Source organism: Crotalus tigris, unplaced genomic scaffold (assembly GCF_016545835.1).
Source record: "Crotalus tigris isolate CLP2741 ecotype Arizona unplaced genomic scaffold, ASM1654583v1 scf7180000024461.5605484, whole genome shotgun sequence".
Lineage (NCBI taxonomy): Eukaryota > Metazoa > Chordata > Lepidosauria > Squamata > Viperidae > Crotalus > Crotalus tigris.
Window position 1 is genome coordinate 2204433 of NW_024100632.1, and position 18288 is coordinate 2222720.

General features: G+C 37.1%; 1 protein-coding gene across 12 annotated transcripts in view; it reads right to left on the bottom strand.

The window, feature by feature from the left end:
- Nucleotides 1-766: 766 nt before the first annotated feature.
- The window catches only part of HORMAD2 (HORMA domain containing 2), a 43357-nt gene continuing 25835 nt past the window's right edge, over nt 767-18288 (bottom strand). For 5 of the 12 annotated variants that reach the window (XM_039332466.1, XM_039332464.1, XM_039332465.1 and 2 more), the window contains 13 exons: nt 15151-15230; nt 14904-15048; nt 14120-14183; nt 13830-13866; nt 12723-12743; nt 11405-11431; nt 10537-10604; nt 8608-8759; nt 7805-8073; nt 6590-6683; nt 6139-6203; nt 3665-3709; nt 767-2096 (listed from right to left, as the gene is read on the bottom strand). In XM_039332466.1, the coding sequence (XP_039188400.1) occupies nt 1986-2096; nt 3665-3709; nt 6139-6203; nt 6590-6683; nt 7805-8073; nt 8608-8759; nt 10537-10604; nt 11405-11431; nt 12723-12743; nt 13830-13866; nt 14120-14183; nt 14904-15048; nt 15151-15201 (1149 nt within the window). In that variant the 5' untranslated portion in view covers nt 15202-15230 and the 3' untranslated portion in view covers nt 767-1985. The other 7 variants (XM_039332472.1, XM_039332474.1, XM_039332461.1 and 4 more) reach the window with 7 other exon arrangements.

The following is an 18288-nucleotide window of genomic DNA, read 5'->3' on the forward strand; positions in this document are numbered from 1 at the left end:
GACAGCACTTACCTTTAATGGGTCTGTTATACCCGGGTTGCAGAATTCCAGGGAACCACAAAATGGTTTCTATTTCTCACTGCTGCCCTCCAGGGAAATCTGGATTATTGCAGCCCTGTACTGTAGGATACAATCACACGTAACTCAGTCCTTTTTATTCTTTGCAACCCAGCTGAATGTTTGGAAAGGAATTACCTAAAGGGTCTTGGGACTGTGTTTGCCCATCAGCAGGATAACTCTCCAAAACCTGAATAGAACAGAGCCAAACTTGCTACAGAGCCCTCATGGTGCAGTGGTTAGAATGCAGCACTGCAGGCTAATTCTGCCCACTGCCAGCAGTTTGATTCTGACCGGCTCAAGGTTGACTCAGCCTTCCATCCTTCCGAGGTCGGTAAAATGAGGATCCAGATAGTTGGGAGAAATATGCTGACTCTGTAAACCACTCGCCCTGTCAATGTATTTTTTTTAAAAAAAGTATTTTAATGCTAAAATCTGAGAGATGGGAGGCAATATTTATATCTATCAGGGAAGGAAGGAAAGAATTTCTCTAAATATTAGAGAAATTAGAAAAAATGTATTTTGATTTGCAGATAAAGATGAGATGCCCTCAGCAAGTCCAACGATAGGGAATGAGAGATGAAGCTGCTATTATGATGGTAGTAGACTTAAAGCCATATGTGCCACAGCAATTTTTATGGCATCTTAATAGAAGATTCTCTATTTCCAAAGCTGCATTTGCTAAAACAAAACACAGAATATGAGAGAATTTGTTTATATTCACTTTACTTTGCAAAATGGGTATCCAGTAGTATGAGAGAAATCCCAATATCCCTCTTTACAAGATGCAAGAAGAAACCATAGGCACTTTAGGCATGGCCTGCGTTAGGATACAGAGTTGATATCAATATAATAAACAAAACAGCCATCAATCACATAAATAAGTGCTGCTAGATACAATCAATCCATTTACATCTGTTTTTAGTGAATAACTTAAAGCTATCATTTAAAGCTATCACCATTTTTTAACCAGAACTGACAAACATTTCCTGCTAGATTTTATCTCTCACACTAGAAGATCAGTTCCATCATTTACAAATAGGAAGGGAAAAATCACAAAGTTTTGCACCAAAAGTCTCTGGACATTTTGCAACAATATCGTGTGCTTGGCCCTATGGAGCAGTATGCATTACAAATATACTGAAAGTACATGAAAGAGAAACTCCCCCTCCCCAACAAAAAAAGGTGAAAAGAAGCAAGAGTACCTAGAAATAAAAAAAACACCATTACAGGGAAATGAAATGTTTTCTAGAAATGACTAAGATGAGATTCAAGATAAGTCTAGCCATGCAAAATGAGGAAATGACTTTTTTTTCTGGGTTCTTGCTTAGCTTAATCAAATTAGAAGTACTGATAGCTATTTAAATTAGCACTGATATTTTTGATAGCTGATGGCTCCATGTACCCTACTGGGTAACACCACCAAGAAATGCAATTATTAATGAAACCCATTCTGCAGTTAAAAATGAGAGCTATACATATGGTTCTTTTGCATTTATTTGAAAATAAAGAGAAAACTGGGGGAACACACAGAACACATAGGCATCTCCAATGCATTCTCCTCCATGTAAAATAATCCACAACAATCATCTCTGAAATTTTGTTTTCCAGGGAAGCACAATGACACAAAGGCGCCGTATTACAGTTTAGCTGTACTTCTAAACTTCTAAAGTGTTAACCAACAGGTTGATATATTCTTGTTACACTGACAGAAATTTTATCAAAGACAAGGATGGGAAATACTTTTGTAAATAGCAGAATCAGTTTGCTTATATATCTTCAAGGCAGCTGGGCTAATAGCAGTCCCTTTTTCCCTATTCCAACTGGGCTCAAAATTGTCCTAAATATAGAAATTTACCCAAAATAGGTAAGAAATCAGAAACTACTGTCCAGGTGCATTATAGCCACAGCTACGGCTTCCGAAATTGTCATAATTTTTGAGGGGCAAGAATCAAATCAAGTGTTGTGCTGACTTTCTTTTTCTTCTTCTTTGGCGTGCCCGTGTTTTCTTGGCTGGAAGCAAAGTCCATTTGCCATGCCTGCAAGAACCACCAAAGAAAACATTTAATACAAGAATTCATATTAATATTTACTCATTCTGTTTTATTTTGAAATTTTCAATACTGCCCTTCATTCACAAAAGTGGATTGCTGGACTCGGTACAAGGATAAGGGAATAATGCTAATGCAGTTTACGTTTATCGTATACAAATAAAAGAAAGAAGTATGAAAGAGATAGCAAACAACATTCTTAGAATAAAAATAAAATTAATAGTGGCCTTGCCCGTGATGTGCCGTCACCAATTAACTGATCTTCTAGATCTACCCTTATCATGATAGACTAGATATATCAAGGACAGGGGAATAGAACTTTATGTGGAAAACTTAAATGTGTTAAAAGGCTCACATTTTTTTTTTTTACCAAATACAGTAAGGCAAAACACAAAAGGGAAATGAAAAAATTCAGCGGAATTCTTTCCATATAAGCATGTCCATTGAAAAGTGACATGGCAAGAAAGGCATTTCCATCTTCTGGAGATCTGCTATCTGCCTTCTCACAGACAGATGTTCCTTGTGCACTTCCCTTGAATGGAGACAAGAGAGGAGATCACAACCCACCCTCTGGCCTTTGGGAACTGCCAAGACCAATATTAGGGATGAGGAGATGGTAGAGTTTCCTAACGGAGGATGGAAAAGACTCCCCACCCAGTCTGGTACTATATATTTTCCCTGTCATACTTCTACCATGCTGAAGGGTGGACGGGCAAGAGCTGGAAAACTAACGTTGAGGGGAGGCTCAACATTTCCCAACAATAGCAAATTATACTTTGTTTGGGATCCTAGACAATTCAGTTTCTTTTAATGGGTGGGGCATCTCTAAAATAAAAGCCAGGGAAATGTAATGATCGTTGTTTTAAAAATAAAAAGACATTTGGACAGTTACTAAATTTAAGAGGCCGGGCATATGTTCTATGCGTAGGCAAATGACAATTTGTAAAAGCTGTTAAGGTACATATAAAGACTTGCAATCTTGTCTCCTCTAATTTCTTCATTATCCTCCTATTTAACGTCACACTGTTCTCATCTCAAAGCTCAAATCTAATCTCTTCTCAATTTTTATGCTGACCAGAGTCACTTTGTAGGGGAGATGGGTGGCACATAAATTAAACAAACAAACAAACAAACAAACGAATACAGGCTTCTTTTTTTCAAGAATTGCAAGCTTGCAGTTAAAAACCTCACAAATGGTGTTAACATATTAAAGCTTATACTGTAATCAATTTCAAATTAATCAAAGGATAGCAGAAATGGATTGAGGAGAGCCATTAAGCTGCAGACAAAATTAAATTTGCAGGGTCAACCAGAGTTTATGTGCAACTTGCTGTCAAAACTAGAAATCATGTCTTAATTTTGTATTTCATAATACCTAGTCAAATGAACTGGCATCCTGATATATCAATAGATCATATCCTGATGGCATCATTTCCTGTCTTTGCTCCATATTTCTAGGTACTTATCAACGACAATGTCTAATATGTTAATGATTTCAGAACTGGGCAAATTTAACAAAATAGAAGAAGAGAAGTAGGAACAAAGGATGTGGTTACCATTCTGGTTTTCACTGAGTCTTTAGAAGAACGTTTTTCTTGGACCTGGGAGAAAAGGAAATTAAACAAAAACTAATATGGTAAATTCTGCAACAGTGATTACTCAGGATGCTTGCAGTCTGTGGCTATATTACTGAGTTAATCCCACATAATGGCAAGCTAATGTATCCAAAATACAAGTACAAGTTGAAGCTTTAAGATGCTCTTTGATAAAACAATATTAAACTAATAATACAGAATTATTTAAAGAATAGTAGGTTGAAAAATAAACTGATTTAAGTCACAGTTCCTTCGTGATAGGAACAATCAACATAACACATAATAATGAGCGCAATTGCATTCCAGCATTTAATGTTTTCTTTGCCCAATGTTTCTCCACTCCATTATCCCTCCTCCATCACCTACAATTACATTTCATCTTATAAGTTTCCAAGCATAAGCTAACTGGGATGTTTCAAGCAGAAATGCCCCTTCCTCTAAAGCAGAAAAATGGTGGGACAGAGTAAAGATTATCCAAGCACAAGTACTGATTGTCACACTCTGCTTTGAGTATTCAAGTCTGAGTACTGCAGTTCAAAAAGGTGAGTTAGAAAATGGAATGAATTCTGGAAGTTCTATTAAATTTGTGAAGGGACTGGAAATCATGATGCATGAAAAACAGACTGAGATAACTGAGGGGAGATACAAGAATAGTCTTCAGATATCTAAAGGGTTGTCATATCAGGAACATATTTGTTCTCTATCGTCGTTGAAGGCAGATCAGAACCAATAGGCTAAAAACACAAGGCTCGGCTAGATATCTGAAACAGCAAGTGAAATAAGCTGTCACATAAAATGGTGGGTTTTCCTATTCTGGAGGTTTCTCAGAGATGCTATAGTGGGCCCTGTGCTGAGCAGGGAACTTGGAAACCCCTAAGGTTCTTACAGCTCTGTGATTTCTTGATGATGTATTCTTTCTCTTTTACTGTTTTGAAATTGCATGCTCTTAAAGTAAAATCTTGGAATACTAAACTGGACTCACATCACATACTTAACTAGCTCAGTTACAGATTTAGTTCTGCGTGTGCACAAGCTGCTAATTTTACTGCCAATTTTGTACACATGTGATTTTTATGGCAAAGCATGATGTGGAAAAACAGACCTTTAGGAGAGAATAACTGAATAACAGGTCTTCTAGTCCAACCCCCTCTTAAGCAGGAAATCCTATATCATTTCACACAAATGCTTGTCCAAGCTCTTCTTAAAAACCTCCAGTGTTGGAACACCCACAACTTCTGGAGGCAAGTCGTTCCACAGGGTAATTGTCCTCACTCTCAGGAAATTTCTCCTTAGTTCTAGGTTGCTTCTCTCCTTGATTAGTTTCCATCTATTGTTTCTTGTTCTGCCTTCAAGTGCTTTTGCAAATAGCTTGACTCCCTCTTCTTTGTAATACCCCCTTAGATACTGGAATATTGCTATCATATCACCTCTAGCCCTTCTTTTAATTAAATTAGACATATCCAATAGTTTGTGGTTTAGTGCATTGTGCAAATTCAGAAAGGGGGTTAGTTCAGGAAGCCAAGTCATCTTAATTTAGTTGTACAGTAAACTGCAAAGAAAGAGACCGAATCACACCCCCATACATTCTTTAGCTTCCTTTGCCTATATTTAGCGGTATTTGGCACAATCTAAATCCAAATATCTCACCCACGATGTGTCAAATTGTGGTTTTTTTTGAATTGCCATCGCATGGATTCCAATGAGCGACGTGCTGCTCAATAATTGCGCTTACCTATTTCTTAGTGAGACAATGGGTAGGGAAAGTCCCTCTGCTAAGTAGCAGAATTAATGAATCATTCATAAAGCAATAGCCTTTCCAGACAAAAAAAACCCTGCTTTTTGTCTAGTGGCCTGATTTCCTTTTTTCCATGAAATCAGTCACATGATCATTTAAGCCTACCAATCCAATATCTCTGCAAAACAGGGAACAACAGTTTCCCCATGAAAAAAAAAAATCTAACAGCAAACTGAAAAATTGTTGTTGCTATAAAGGTACAGCTTGGGCACCAAGAGGTAGAAAAGACAATGGGCTGACATCCATTCTTTGCTGATGGAATGTTCTCTTGCAAATGTACACGAAACTGGGATATAAGTCATTAATTGGCATTTTTGGAGAAGGCACGGTGTCATGGTATTTTAATGAGGACTGTTGTACAATGAATGACTCAGCAAATCTGGATTGATGACTCAAGAAAAATGCCTATTTTTAAGCAAGAAATGGGGCTTAAGGGAACAAACAGCCCAGAAACCTAACTCAGCCACTACTTCAAACAAAATACCAGATCATCATTTCTGCTCTACCAGGCAAACCGAGGCCATGATTTCAGAAGTCAGAAATGGACAAAAGGCTCAGATTATGTCCGACTTTTAAATGTTTAGCTTAGATTTAGCTTAGACTTAGATTCTTGTCCAACACAAAGCTCTGGGATGCTCACTTTGTGAGACGTCTTAGTGACGCGTTCTCTCTCTGCCTCTTCAGCTCCATCCTTTCTGATTGTTTCTGAAATAAATAAATGATCAAAACTCAGATGCTTGGCAACTGACTCACATTTATGATGGTTGCAGTATCCCGGGGAGGGGGGGGGTCATGTGATCACCTTTTGCAACATTCTGACAAGCAAAGTCAAAGGGGAAGCCAGATTCACTTAACAACCATTTTAACAGCTGCAGTGATTCACTTAACAACTGTGGTTAAAAAAAGGTTGGAAAAACTCACTGTCTTGCTTAGGAATGGAAATTTTGGGCTCAATTGTGGTCATAGGTTGAGGGTGATCAATAGCTCAAAAGCAAACTACGTCATATAAATCCAACGTCCAATTAATGTCCAATTAATGACAGACAATGCCTCTGGGATGTACACATAATGTAAGTTTTAGATGGATATACCTGTTACATCTGCATTCAAAGGGGGCATGTGCTGGGACGCTGCATTTTCTTCAAACATCCTGTTTTTATCCATGTAAGCAGCCATAAACTTCCTCTGCAAAACAATTCACAATGTAATGTTCTATTTCTTTCATTTCGGTTGAAGGAAGATGCAACGGTCTTATTTGCCTAACTGACAATAAAAGGCATTGCTCAATTAACTACCTGATACATTATGATGTATGAACTTGGTTAACCCACCGATTGAATGTACCACAATTGAAAGTCTTGCTATAAAAGTGAAAGTAACGAGGGAAATTAAAAGCTGTTAGAATAACCACAGGGGAGAAAATAGGTAGATTTTACTATCAGTTTTCTAATGGTTTAACCATCATCACTTTCTCCAGATCAGCTTGGCCACTGAGTGAGAAATGAGAATGATACGTATTTTCCATTAGAAACTTAAAATGTACTTTCACTAACAGTTCCCTGCAGGAGAAGTTTCCCTTTCAGAGAGGATTCCACCTTTATTCATTTACAGAAAATCATAGACAAAAAAAAACCCCTTCCTTGCTCATTGGCAATGTCGCACAAATGAGATTCAGTCAATGTTATTGATATGTGTCAGCATTTGTTATCTGGGGGAAATTTTTGTGCATGTGCAGATATGTGACTGGAATAACTACTGCAAGGACAACTCCAGAGGGACTTTTTTTCTGGGTAAAAATAACTAAAGTGGGACACATTTTTTTTTTCCCTGCACAAAAACAGGTATTTTCACCTATGCCTTCTAATCAAATTGGAGGATGTGCTTTCTTCATTTTGCTGTTATGGCCCAGAGGCAGAACATGAAAATAAGAGTCATATCCTGCTCTAAGTGAGGAGGAATAATAATGGACAAATTTCTTCCTTTTCTTAGGGGACAATATGCTTTTTACAAAAGTTACCAGAAGCTCTTTTCCACTTCACCAAAAGTCAAATATTAACTTTTTTTTCATAGCTAACTAATTATTTATTTACTAGATTGATGAGCCACCTTATTTCCCCGGAGCTCAAAAAGATGTAAACAGCATCACCTCTTCCAATTTTTTCTCACTAAGAAAACCCCCTGAAATAACAATTGGAGAGAATAGCTGTAGCTCAGGACTGAAGTATGGAATTCTTGATGCTCTCTGAACTACGTTCTTTGCTTGCAGGTGTTTTATTATCCAACTTTTGTGAAAAAGACAATGTAACCTGTTCTGGTACTTTAGTGCTGTCCTCTTCTTCTTCATCATCATCACAATCTAAACCTTGGTGGGATATTTCAGTGGGACCATTCTCTTCCACCAGATTGTTCTCCAGCATCCCCATCCTTTTGCTGTCTGTTGTCACCCTTACTTTCAACATGTGGAATCCAGTGGAAACAGATCCTACTTTGAGGTTCACGGGATCACCATCAAAAAGCAGACCATCTGAGCTGTCGCCTTCCTTGAAGCCATGAGGCTGGTAATCAATGGGCGTGACTGCAAAGGAAGCGGGTGTGAAATCTGGAGCAACAGGTATTGCCCCTAGAACAAGAAACTAGGCTGAGTGGTTAAATATCTATCATTCCCATAATGATTTTTTAGATTAATAAAAATAACAAAGTTATGGGCAGAGATTATCTTGTCTAGAAAATACAACAGAGAAGGAAAAGAAGAAGAAGGGGAAGGAGAAAAATGTAAATTCTTGTTCCTCGAGAGAGCAACTTGAATGCAAGCAACAGGGAGAGGAAATGATAGAGCTATTTTTTAGCAGAACCAGTGGTGAGGGCACTATTTCCCATTTCAAGGTTCAGAAGTCCTGAGCTAGGATTTTCAATATCACCTCCACGCAATCACGAGCGCACACACATACAAAGAGCAAGGATCTGGTCTCTGCTTTATTACTGATTACCACCTTTAGTTCTAGTTGGGTTGCCAGCTCCTAGTCTTGAGATTCATTTCAAGGCAATTTCTAACATCTCTGGGTTGGGTTTTGTCCTAAGTGGAAGCCAGAACGGAAATCTTGCCACCTACCATCTTTGTAATAGAACAATTTCATGGTCAAAGTAATATCATTAGGGAGTGGTCCAAGATGCTGCATCAATATATATAATTTGCGGATCAATAGGATGCTGGCTTTTTTAATTTCATCGCTAGTTGTTCCATTGTGAAAGCTGACTTGAGAACTACCAGGAAAACAACACAAATGTTAAAAAAGCTTAAACTAAGAATATACATGCAGCCTGCCAGCATAGATTTTATAAATCCCAAAGGCTTCCTTGAATGGATGAGGCTAAGAATTTGGGCTCTTTTTGCATATTGGGATAAATAAGAAATGTTAAGAGCTAAATGACTGCCTTAAACTTTAATTGCTTAAGATAGCAATTTCATTCCTAATATATTAAACAAACTATTGCAAGCTGAGGACTCTACCTGTATTCAAATACAGATTTACATTTGATCAGTTATTTATAGGCTGGCCCACTTCCACAAAAGCTATTTGCAAGTAGGGTAATATAATAGCAACCATTAAAAACAATATTCAATCCCTTTAGCCTAACTGAGGCAGCTCTAGTAGCAGCAGCAGCAGCAGCAGCAGCAACCATATGCTCTGCAGAATAAAAATAAATAAATAAATTCAAGGTCTTCTTTTGCAAGCCTCCCACATCTCACATGGCAATGTGTTTCACAGAATGGGGGAAATAATTTGAAAGATGTATGATTGGGTTCCCGTCCCCCTCATTTCCTTATGAGTGCAATTAAAGAATGGTGATCGTAATTAATGGTGAAATTAAATAGAATCGTACTGTGATGCTGCCTGAGTGCCAACTTTACAGTATTCCCCAGAATAAGCTGCTCACAATAACTTAGAGGCATTAATAGAACAAAACAAATGACTTCACTGGACACTAAATGATTAACCATTCTAAAAATGGGACAAGAAGGCACATATTCAAACAAAATGTGCCATCCAAAAGTATTCTGGTCGCTAAGTAAAGTCGCTTTGAGCCCAGTGTTAAATACCTAAACCAATGCTACATTGATCCAATGCCAGAAGGACGCCCTACTGAAAAAGACTTGTTAGAGACATCTAGAGTATCCAGATGGATTTGCCACAAATAGGATGATATATTAATTAAGTCAGAGTAAGTCAGATGTGTCCACAACTAGACTTTGTCAGGATTAGAGTACCACTTCTTAGTTACAGTGTAAGCCGAAATAGTAAAAATTAAACACTAGCCATGACATTAGGGCAAATATGGAGCACCCACTGACTCATTTTACTGGAAGGAGAGGACAAAGCTGTAGACTCCTTTTATTCAATAAGATAAATAGGGCAATGAAGGCACATTGGTGTTTGGCAATTGTCTAGAATTATAAACTGGGTCATTAACAGTGAATTGACACTATGATGCACCAGGACTCATCTCCAAGCACACAAAAAGATTATAAATACTCTTTTGTTGGACTACTGAACTTATGTCTCTATGTGAAACCACATGTCTATTTTTTTTTTGTTCCCCAAGTCCCAAAATTACTACTATTAATACTAAAAAGTGCTTCAAAATTAGAATATATTTCCACATGAATTGTACCACCAGATGGAAAAATGTTCCTTTTAGGTCTATGCTGAGATTTCCTAATCAATCTGCCAATTTCCAACGTGGCCTTGGAAGTATTATTGTGATTTCAAACTGATTAGATGCACAATGACTGGGAAGCAACTGTGTTTAACAAGGTTTGCTCCTTAAGAAGCAGTTTGCTACAGTAATCACTTTCCATAGTTTTGAAAAAAAAAATAATGGATTTGTTAATAGACATACATTAGAGGCTGTACTTACATAAGGAAAATATTAAAAATTAAAGAAGTCAGAATAGGTGCTCCTTACAATAGTTTCCACTCATGAGACATTTAATACAAAGTGTCTGCTGTTTCCAGAAATTAAAGAACGAGAAAGTTACCTAGCAAAGTCCATCTGAGGTCCATTCTTTGAGTATTTGAATTTAAACTGATAGAATTCTGTCAAGCGCTAAGGATTGAACAGGAAACAGAACTTGATCTTGTTTTGCTTTTTTAAAGAGAAAACTGAAGTACTTATTTTATATTCAAATACAAATTTATATTCAATCAGTGATCCTATTATTATTCAGAAAAGTTTACAATTCTTTCAGTCAATTATAAAATATAGAAACATGACAGAAAAAAAATACAGCATAATAAGAACAGAGACAGGCCTATCGATAGGCAAAGACATTGAATAGGAAATAATCTAATATCATTCCTACAGCATAAACTTAATATCAGACTTTCTCTTAAAGACAGTGTAATAATTATCAAAATAACAGAACAGAGTTGGAAGGGACCTTAGAGGTCTTCTAATCCAACCCCCTGCTCAAGCAGGAGAGCCTACTAATCCGGACTAATGACTGTCCATTTTCTCTTCTTAAAACCTCCAGTGATGAAACACCCACAGTTTCTGATTCTCACTGTTCTCACTGTCAGGAAATTTCTCCTTAGTGCTAGGTTGATTCTCTCCTTAATCAGTTTCCATCCATTGGAAACTTTCTGTATCATTAATGCACAAAGATAATCAGAGGTTTGGACAAAAAAATTGTCTGAAGGAGGATGGAAAACATGTGAAGTGGCCCACATTGAATGAGGCAAGCAAAATGTGTGATTCAATAGATGTAATGATGATACAAAAGGGAATTTATATATTTGATTTACATCATTATCAAGGCAACTAATCAGATGAATCCTGGCTGACTTAAATATGAATTGAAAAAATTCTGTCTATATTGCTTGTGGTTTACAGCTTGTACCTCTTACCTCGGGCTCTTTGGGATTAGTATAGATCTGTTTCAAGAAAGCAGACAAAATTAATATGGCTCTTCAGTGAACTATCATAATAAAATAAAGCCAAACCACAGCTTCGTTTGATCACCGACTGATAATCATAACTGCAGAAATGTTTCTTTTTGTCATTCTTCCTGCATCTATAACTAGTTATATAAACTGAGCAAATTTATAAAATGATGAGAAGTGTGTGTCTATATTTGGAGAAATTATGTAAATTTTTCCATAAGCCAAGCTCTTATCCAAAGAATTGTTCACCACTTACATAGATAACTGTGGTCAATTCATCAAATCTTCCAACACATAAGAAATTTGTTTTAAAACATCTCTAACAGCAGAAGTGTGTGGCCACATTTAATTTCAGTGAGGGGTTCTGCAGAACGGAGATAACACGATCTGTTTAGCTAAGATGGTAATATGATGCAATTTGTCTCACCAAACCATTTTGTGTTACTTTGAGGTTTTGTCCAATTGTTCCACTAGTGAAAGAAGGTTTTATCTTTCCAATAGAAAAAAGAAGAGTTGGAAGAGAAATAATCTTTCCTGGCATTAGTACTTCATTTTTGCTTTTTTCCCTAGTGGGAGGTATTAACTCTTTGTGAAGCAACTTTGTCAAAGCAATGTATGTATAACTTTCCTGAAAACATCTAGCACAATATCCCAGATTGTCAAATTCAAGCAGAAATATAATACCCTATGAGTTTTGAATGATTGACTCGTGTTGAACTTTGTCAAGTGCGGAAATTGGAAATTTCAAATGACTGTAAGGATTTATTGCAAGTTTAAGCCGTCTACAAGAATCTGAACTATTAACTGTCAAAGCAAATTGCTGGGAAAGATGGAAGGAAAGATAGAAAGAGAACGCTCAGCAGCCAGGCAGATGGGCTCAGGTACAATGGTGATGGAGACAAACTGTTCCACTGATTGTTCTCTCCGTCAGGAAATGAGTTTAATGAGTTTCCACCTATTGCTTCTTGCCCTGCCCTCAGGTGCTTTGGAGAACAAGTCACAAATAACCATATAACTATAACTAGAATAACTAGAAGGGAAAAACGATGCTTTCCTACTCTAAGGAGCATTATGAATGTTTTAGCTCTGCCTCCTAGAGTGAGAAGGGTTTAAAACAACCCAGCTTTAAAACTGGGAGATCAGAGCATGTTCAGGGGAATCATAAAAAGGATACTGTCTGAGGACATAGGAAAGAGTTTTTTGCACATCTCTATTTCTTCTCCTTTTTTTCTATTTCCATTGATTAGAGAATGAAGAAAGAAAATTTGTACATGGTACTTACTGCCAAAACTGCCATATGTAGCTGCAAAATTGAAAGAAAGAGGCTGTTCAAAATCTGCAATTTATTTACAATATGCCCGTCATTGCTTTTCAATCACAGTCACCAATCTGAATGCAATAGCTGTCCACCACAATTTAAAATTTAGCTTTTTCACAGGGCAGACAGACACAAATGTTTTAAGGTGTTGTAGACAAATATTATATTCGTACTTCAAAGCAACTTTGGGGATTAAATCTAATACCCTAATATCTTTTAATTTTTATTTGAAGTTTCTGGAAGGTTGATCAGACCTCAGGCTGCAAGGCCTGAGATGTGTTAATGCTTCCTTCCATGCTAAGGAAGAGGGTAGGAAATATTTCTCCTGCCTCCACACAATGGAATAGACCTACTTCTGCAATAGATGTCATTTCCTCATCAAGAATTTCAAGAATTTAAGGACTCGGATGCATTGCAAGAAACATTACTGACACTCTGTGGCCATTTAGATTCATTACAAAGAGAGAAGCTTGGGTTGATTATTTTTTTCTTTTTCAATTGTGTTTCCCTCCGTCTAAAGATGTTTTTCTGTACCAGAAGAAAATTCCCAACTTAAGTCACTATTTTGCATATTTCAACTGTTCTTCCGAGGATCCAATCCCTCAACCTTTTTTCAAAATTAAAAAATCTTTTTAATTTTATCTTTTCTTGATTAGATATGAATTGGGAAGACCATGGATCATATTCATATTCATCTTAAAATGTACTGACATTTCAGTCTCTCTGGTAAAATCTTTCATAATTATAACAAGTTGTGATCTTTGCATACAACTTAATCCCTACCCAGTACAAAATTATACGTTCTACACAGGGATATAAGGCATATAATACTTTCGTGTCTCGAGCATCAGGCAATCTTAATAATATGCCAGTTAATGACACTTCTATAGCCAAGACAAAATATCAAAGTTAAGTATTTGAAAGTTTTCATCATATAGCTTTGCATGGAATTGCTTTTGTGTGGAACTTCATTCACAGCAAAAGAACAAGACGACTTTTTTATTCTGAAAATTTGAGACGAAATCACACTGCATCAAAGACACTTTCAATGTGAGTTTAATTACAACTTACATAGTTCTTTTCCAGTGCATCGAAACATCCCTGAATCCTATCAAAGAAGAAATATACATGAGTAAACATCAAAATCTGTTGATACAAAAAATTTCTAAGCTGCTAGTTGCAATTAACAGCTGATCACTAATAAAATAAAAAAACTGAAATGCAACATTTAAACCAGATTATTTAATAGTAAAGACAATATCTCTGCCTTTGCATAATTATTGGCTAATGCTGTATATTTAAAGTATACTGACAGGTGCTCAGTACTGTATTCTGGCCTTTTTTTTTTTTTTCACTCTTACCATTTGACTACCTGGAGAGATCCCTGGCAACTTTTATCTTCTCGGAGGATTTTTAAACATATGTCTGGAAAAAGAAGTACATAATGATCTAGAATTAACCAATGTTTTATCAGGTTCATTTTCAGGTGCTGCGAAGACTGATCATTGTGAAACTATGAATTATGCAATTACTTTTTAATGTATTGAAATGATAGTTTTAATGATAGCCTTATAATGTCAAAATGTAAGGTGATTTTCCATACACAAGCCAATATAATTACAGGTATTATACTCACTTGATAGGCTATGGATAATTGTTGCCTTTTTAAATTATTGCCTTTTGACTTTTTATTTTATTATACTAAACCAGCCTTCATATCTGTAGTTGTTAAGTGAGTAATACAGCTAATAAGTGAATCTGGCTTCCCCATTGACTTTGCTTGTCAGAAGATCACAAAGAGTGATCACATGACCCCGGGATACTGCAATGATCATAAATACAAGTCAGTTGCCAAGCATCCAAATTTTGATCATTGCATTGCAACAGTCACGAAAGATGATAAGTCACTTTTTTCAGTGGCATTGTAATTTTGAACGGTCACTAAATGAATGGTTGCAAGTTGAGGAGTACCTGCACATTGTTTTACTTTTTGCCTGCTAATAAATTTAGCACGTTGGATCTTCAAAACGCTTTGGCTATTTTGTGTGAGATGGGTTCGGGCCACCACACTGGAAACAGCTCTGGAGGTTGCCAAAAGGGAGGTTGCAATCTCAGTTATGGAGTTAAGGCAACAAACATGGTTACCCTCTAAATAGCAGGTTCCATAAGAGCTTTCTGGGAAGAGACCTCGCAGGTAACTGATGCAGGAAATTGAAACGGCAAGCAGCCTTTTCACCAGAACCAGGGACTCTTGCTCAGAAGCAATTCGGCTTGGAAAGAGGGCTATTTCCTGTATCAGACAAAAATGATTTGCATTCTGTTAAGAGAGCAAATTCAAAAACAAATCCCCAATTTTCTTTCCTAACCATTTTGTTCATCTGGAGTTTCATACCTTCAAGGTTTTATGCTTCTGGCCGATGTGCATGATTTGGGCAGTAGCCATATTTAGAGAGTTGCCTTTTTGGTCACCACCTAAAGGAAGAAGAGACAGATCTATTTTTGATATAATTTTTACATTCAAACAATGTGCTTGTACCTTGTACTTATCCTTTAATCTGATCATCTATGATGAGCACAAATTGCCATCAGCATCTTCCTGGATATGAGGTTCTTTCATACCCAGATTTTGCCTCTGAAATATCTCTGAATTTTTCTCCTTTCAAACTGCATTTTATGCATTGCTCCTTTTGTTGCATTTTTGCCTTTAACTCTTTTTTTTAACCTTTAAAATTTTTATTATAAAACATTTAAGGGGCAAAATAGATGGCTGGATAAAATGTAACAGAAGGAAGTAAAAAAGGACATTATAGATAGAAAATAAAACAGAATAACAGCGTTGGAAGGAACCTTGGAGGTCATCTAGTCCAACCCCCTGCTCAAATAGGAGACTCTGAGAAGTGGCTGTCCGTCTCTTCTTGAAAGCATCCAGTCCAGCTCACAACTTCTGATAAACAAAATTTTACAATTGTCATAACATTTAAAATATATTGTTTCCATTTGGCGGTTGTTTGTTTGTATTATATTTGAAATGTTTAAACGTTTGTTTCAAAACATGCTAAGGACAAAACAAATGACTACATATAACAGACAAAAAAGGATATCGTGGTTAAAAACACACCTGTGAATAAATTTTAAATAAAAAGTTTTTCATTTTATTTTTTAAATCAATGCATTTTATGCCCTAGTTTGTTTTTACATTTTAATTTTAAATCTAATTTTAATTTTAAAGGCTTTTCTGAAAAATTTAAGGAATAGCCAACAAAATAAAAAATGTACTGTATAGTAATAATTTAAGTAATAGAGAAATGAAGAACAAAGGGCTCCCTTTTAAACGATAATTTAAGGGGCAGACAAAGGTAGAGAAAATCTCCTTTGAATATCTATTTAGTAGGAATAATAAAATAAAGAAAACAAGAATAAAACTTTTCAAAAGGCTCTGAGGGGATTTGGGTGGGAAGAGGGAGGCCATTTTGATCCGCCATCATATTCCCCTCAGGCACCTCATTCCTCCCTCAGTCGTGCCTGGGGAAGCTCTTTTCGCCCTTTTTAATTCTTTTTCTTTTATTTTTTATTTGTTGCCTCTCCTGCTCTCCCTCTGCTCTCTCTCAGAGCAGCCTATAAACCTCCCAACAGAAAGATTAAAGTAGCTCAAAATAACCAATTTCTTCCTGTAGGGAGTTGTACACTGACAGGCAGCTTTTCTCTCTCTTTCTTTTGAACATCCAAACTCTTTCTATTTTATTAGGGAGGCGAAAAGTGGCCCGATTGATAAAATTCTGGCGGTTTCCTTCCTCACCCTGACTTCCTTGATTCTCTCCCTCATCTGAGCTGCTTGCACATGCTCTGTGGAACTCTTCTCTTAATTAGCCAACCTTGTTGGCAAACCATCAAATAAAGTTCTATTCTCAGCTCAAAATTCTGGGTTTTTTTCCCCCTCTCTATCATTCTGACATCCCCACTTCTGCATCTATTTTCAGTTGAAGCTGGACAACACTTTGGGTGGCGAAAGACCATTTGGTTTTAGTGAATGAAGCACACAAATTCTTATTTTTTTTTCTTCTTTTAGACCATACCCTGCTTTTTATTTTTGTGGCATGTTCCAATAAACAAACACACACACACACACACACACACACACACACACACACACACACACACCCAAGTAAGCACATTCTATTAAGATTGGGGATTTGTCAGCCATTTTGTGAACCCATCTGGTGGTGTTGCTGTCAATCCTCCATTGTCCTATCTTACCAAGATAGGACAATGTCTTTTAATATCGTCAAATGTTATATACTACGCCTTTCACTGATCCACTAATTTAATCACTTTGTCAAAACAAAGAAAAAGTGCCATTAGGCTTGTCTGGTATGATCTGTTTTTTTTTTTTTTTGGTTTTTTTTTTTTAAACAAGCCTATGCCTATGGAGATGCTCAGTTGTCCAGCTCATGGTTGCCCCAAAGGTGTTTTTTTTTTCAAAGAAGACTTTCTTGTTTTTTCTTTGAAGACATTTCACCTCTCATCCGATGGATGGAAATTAATCAAGGAGAGAAGCAACCTAGAAATAAGGAGAAACTTCCTGACAGTGAGAACAATTAATCAGTGGAACAATCTGCCTCCAGAAGCGGTGAATGCTCCAACACTGGAAGTTTTTAAGAAGAGATTGGACAACCGTTTGTCTGAAATGGTGTAGCGTTTCCTGCCTGAGCAGGGGGTTGGACTAGATGACCTCCAAGGTCCCTTCCAACTTTATTATTATTATTATTATTATTATTATTATTATTATTATTATTATTACTATTAAGCTTCTTCGGCTCTGACTGGATGGTGGAGAGAATGGAAGGATTTATATTTGCCTTCTTTTAGAGAGTTGATGGACACAGGCAAACCTCCAAGAGGCCTCAACGGCTCTCTGAAAGAAGGCAAATGACCAGCGGTCCACAAGGAGTATAAATCCTCCCATTTCCCCCCCCCCCCACTATCCAGTCAGAGCCGAAGAAGCTTCTCGGATGAGAAGCAAAACATCTTCAAAGAAAAAAAAAACAAGACAGTCCAGTTGCCTCTTTGAAAAAAAAGCACCCTTGGGATAAACAAACCTACCTTCCGCTTTAGTCATAGCTTTGATCATTTCTATGTTTTTGCAGACCCGTCTCTTGATTAGCTTTTCCTGGACTTCCCCAGGGATTGATGTCAGGCTGATGGGCCTGCAGATCCATTTTTATTTTTTTTTTATTTTAACTTTTTGAAGATTGCAAAAGTTTCCTGGGTCCGTTTTTGTTCTTGTTGTTTGTTTTTTGAAGATGGAGGGGTGAAGAATTTGGGAGCCCCCTGCAACAAAGAGCCCGAGGAAGTGCCTGCCACCCGCTTGGCATCCCCGACCGACCGGTTTTCCTCCCTTGGACCCGGCTTGGAGCCGCCCTCGCAACGCCCTCGAGGGTGGAAGAGCTGCCCAAAGACTCGCGATCCGATCTGCTCTGCTTCCAACAGTCGCGCTTTTCCTACACAAGGAGAACCGCCCCTCCTGCCCCCG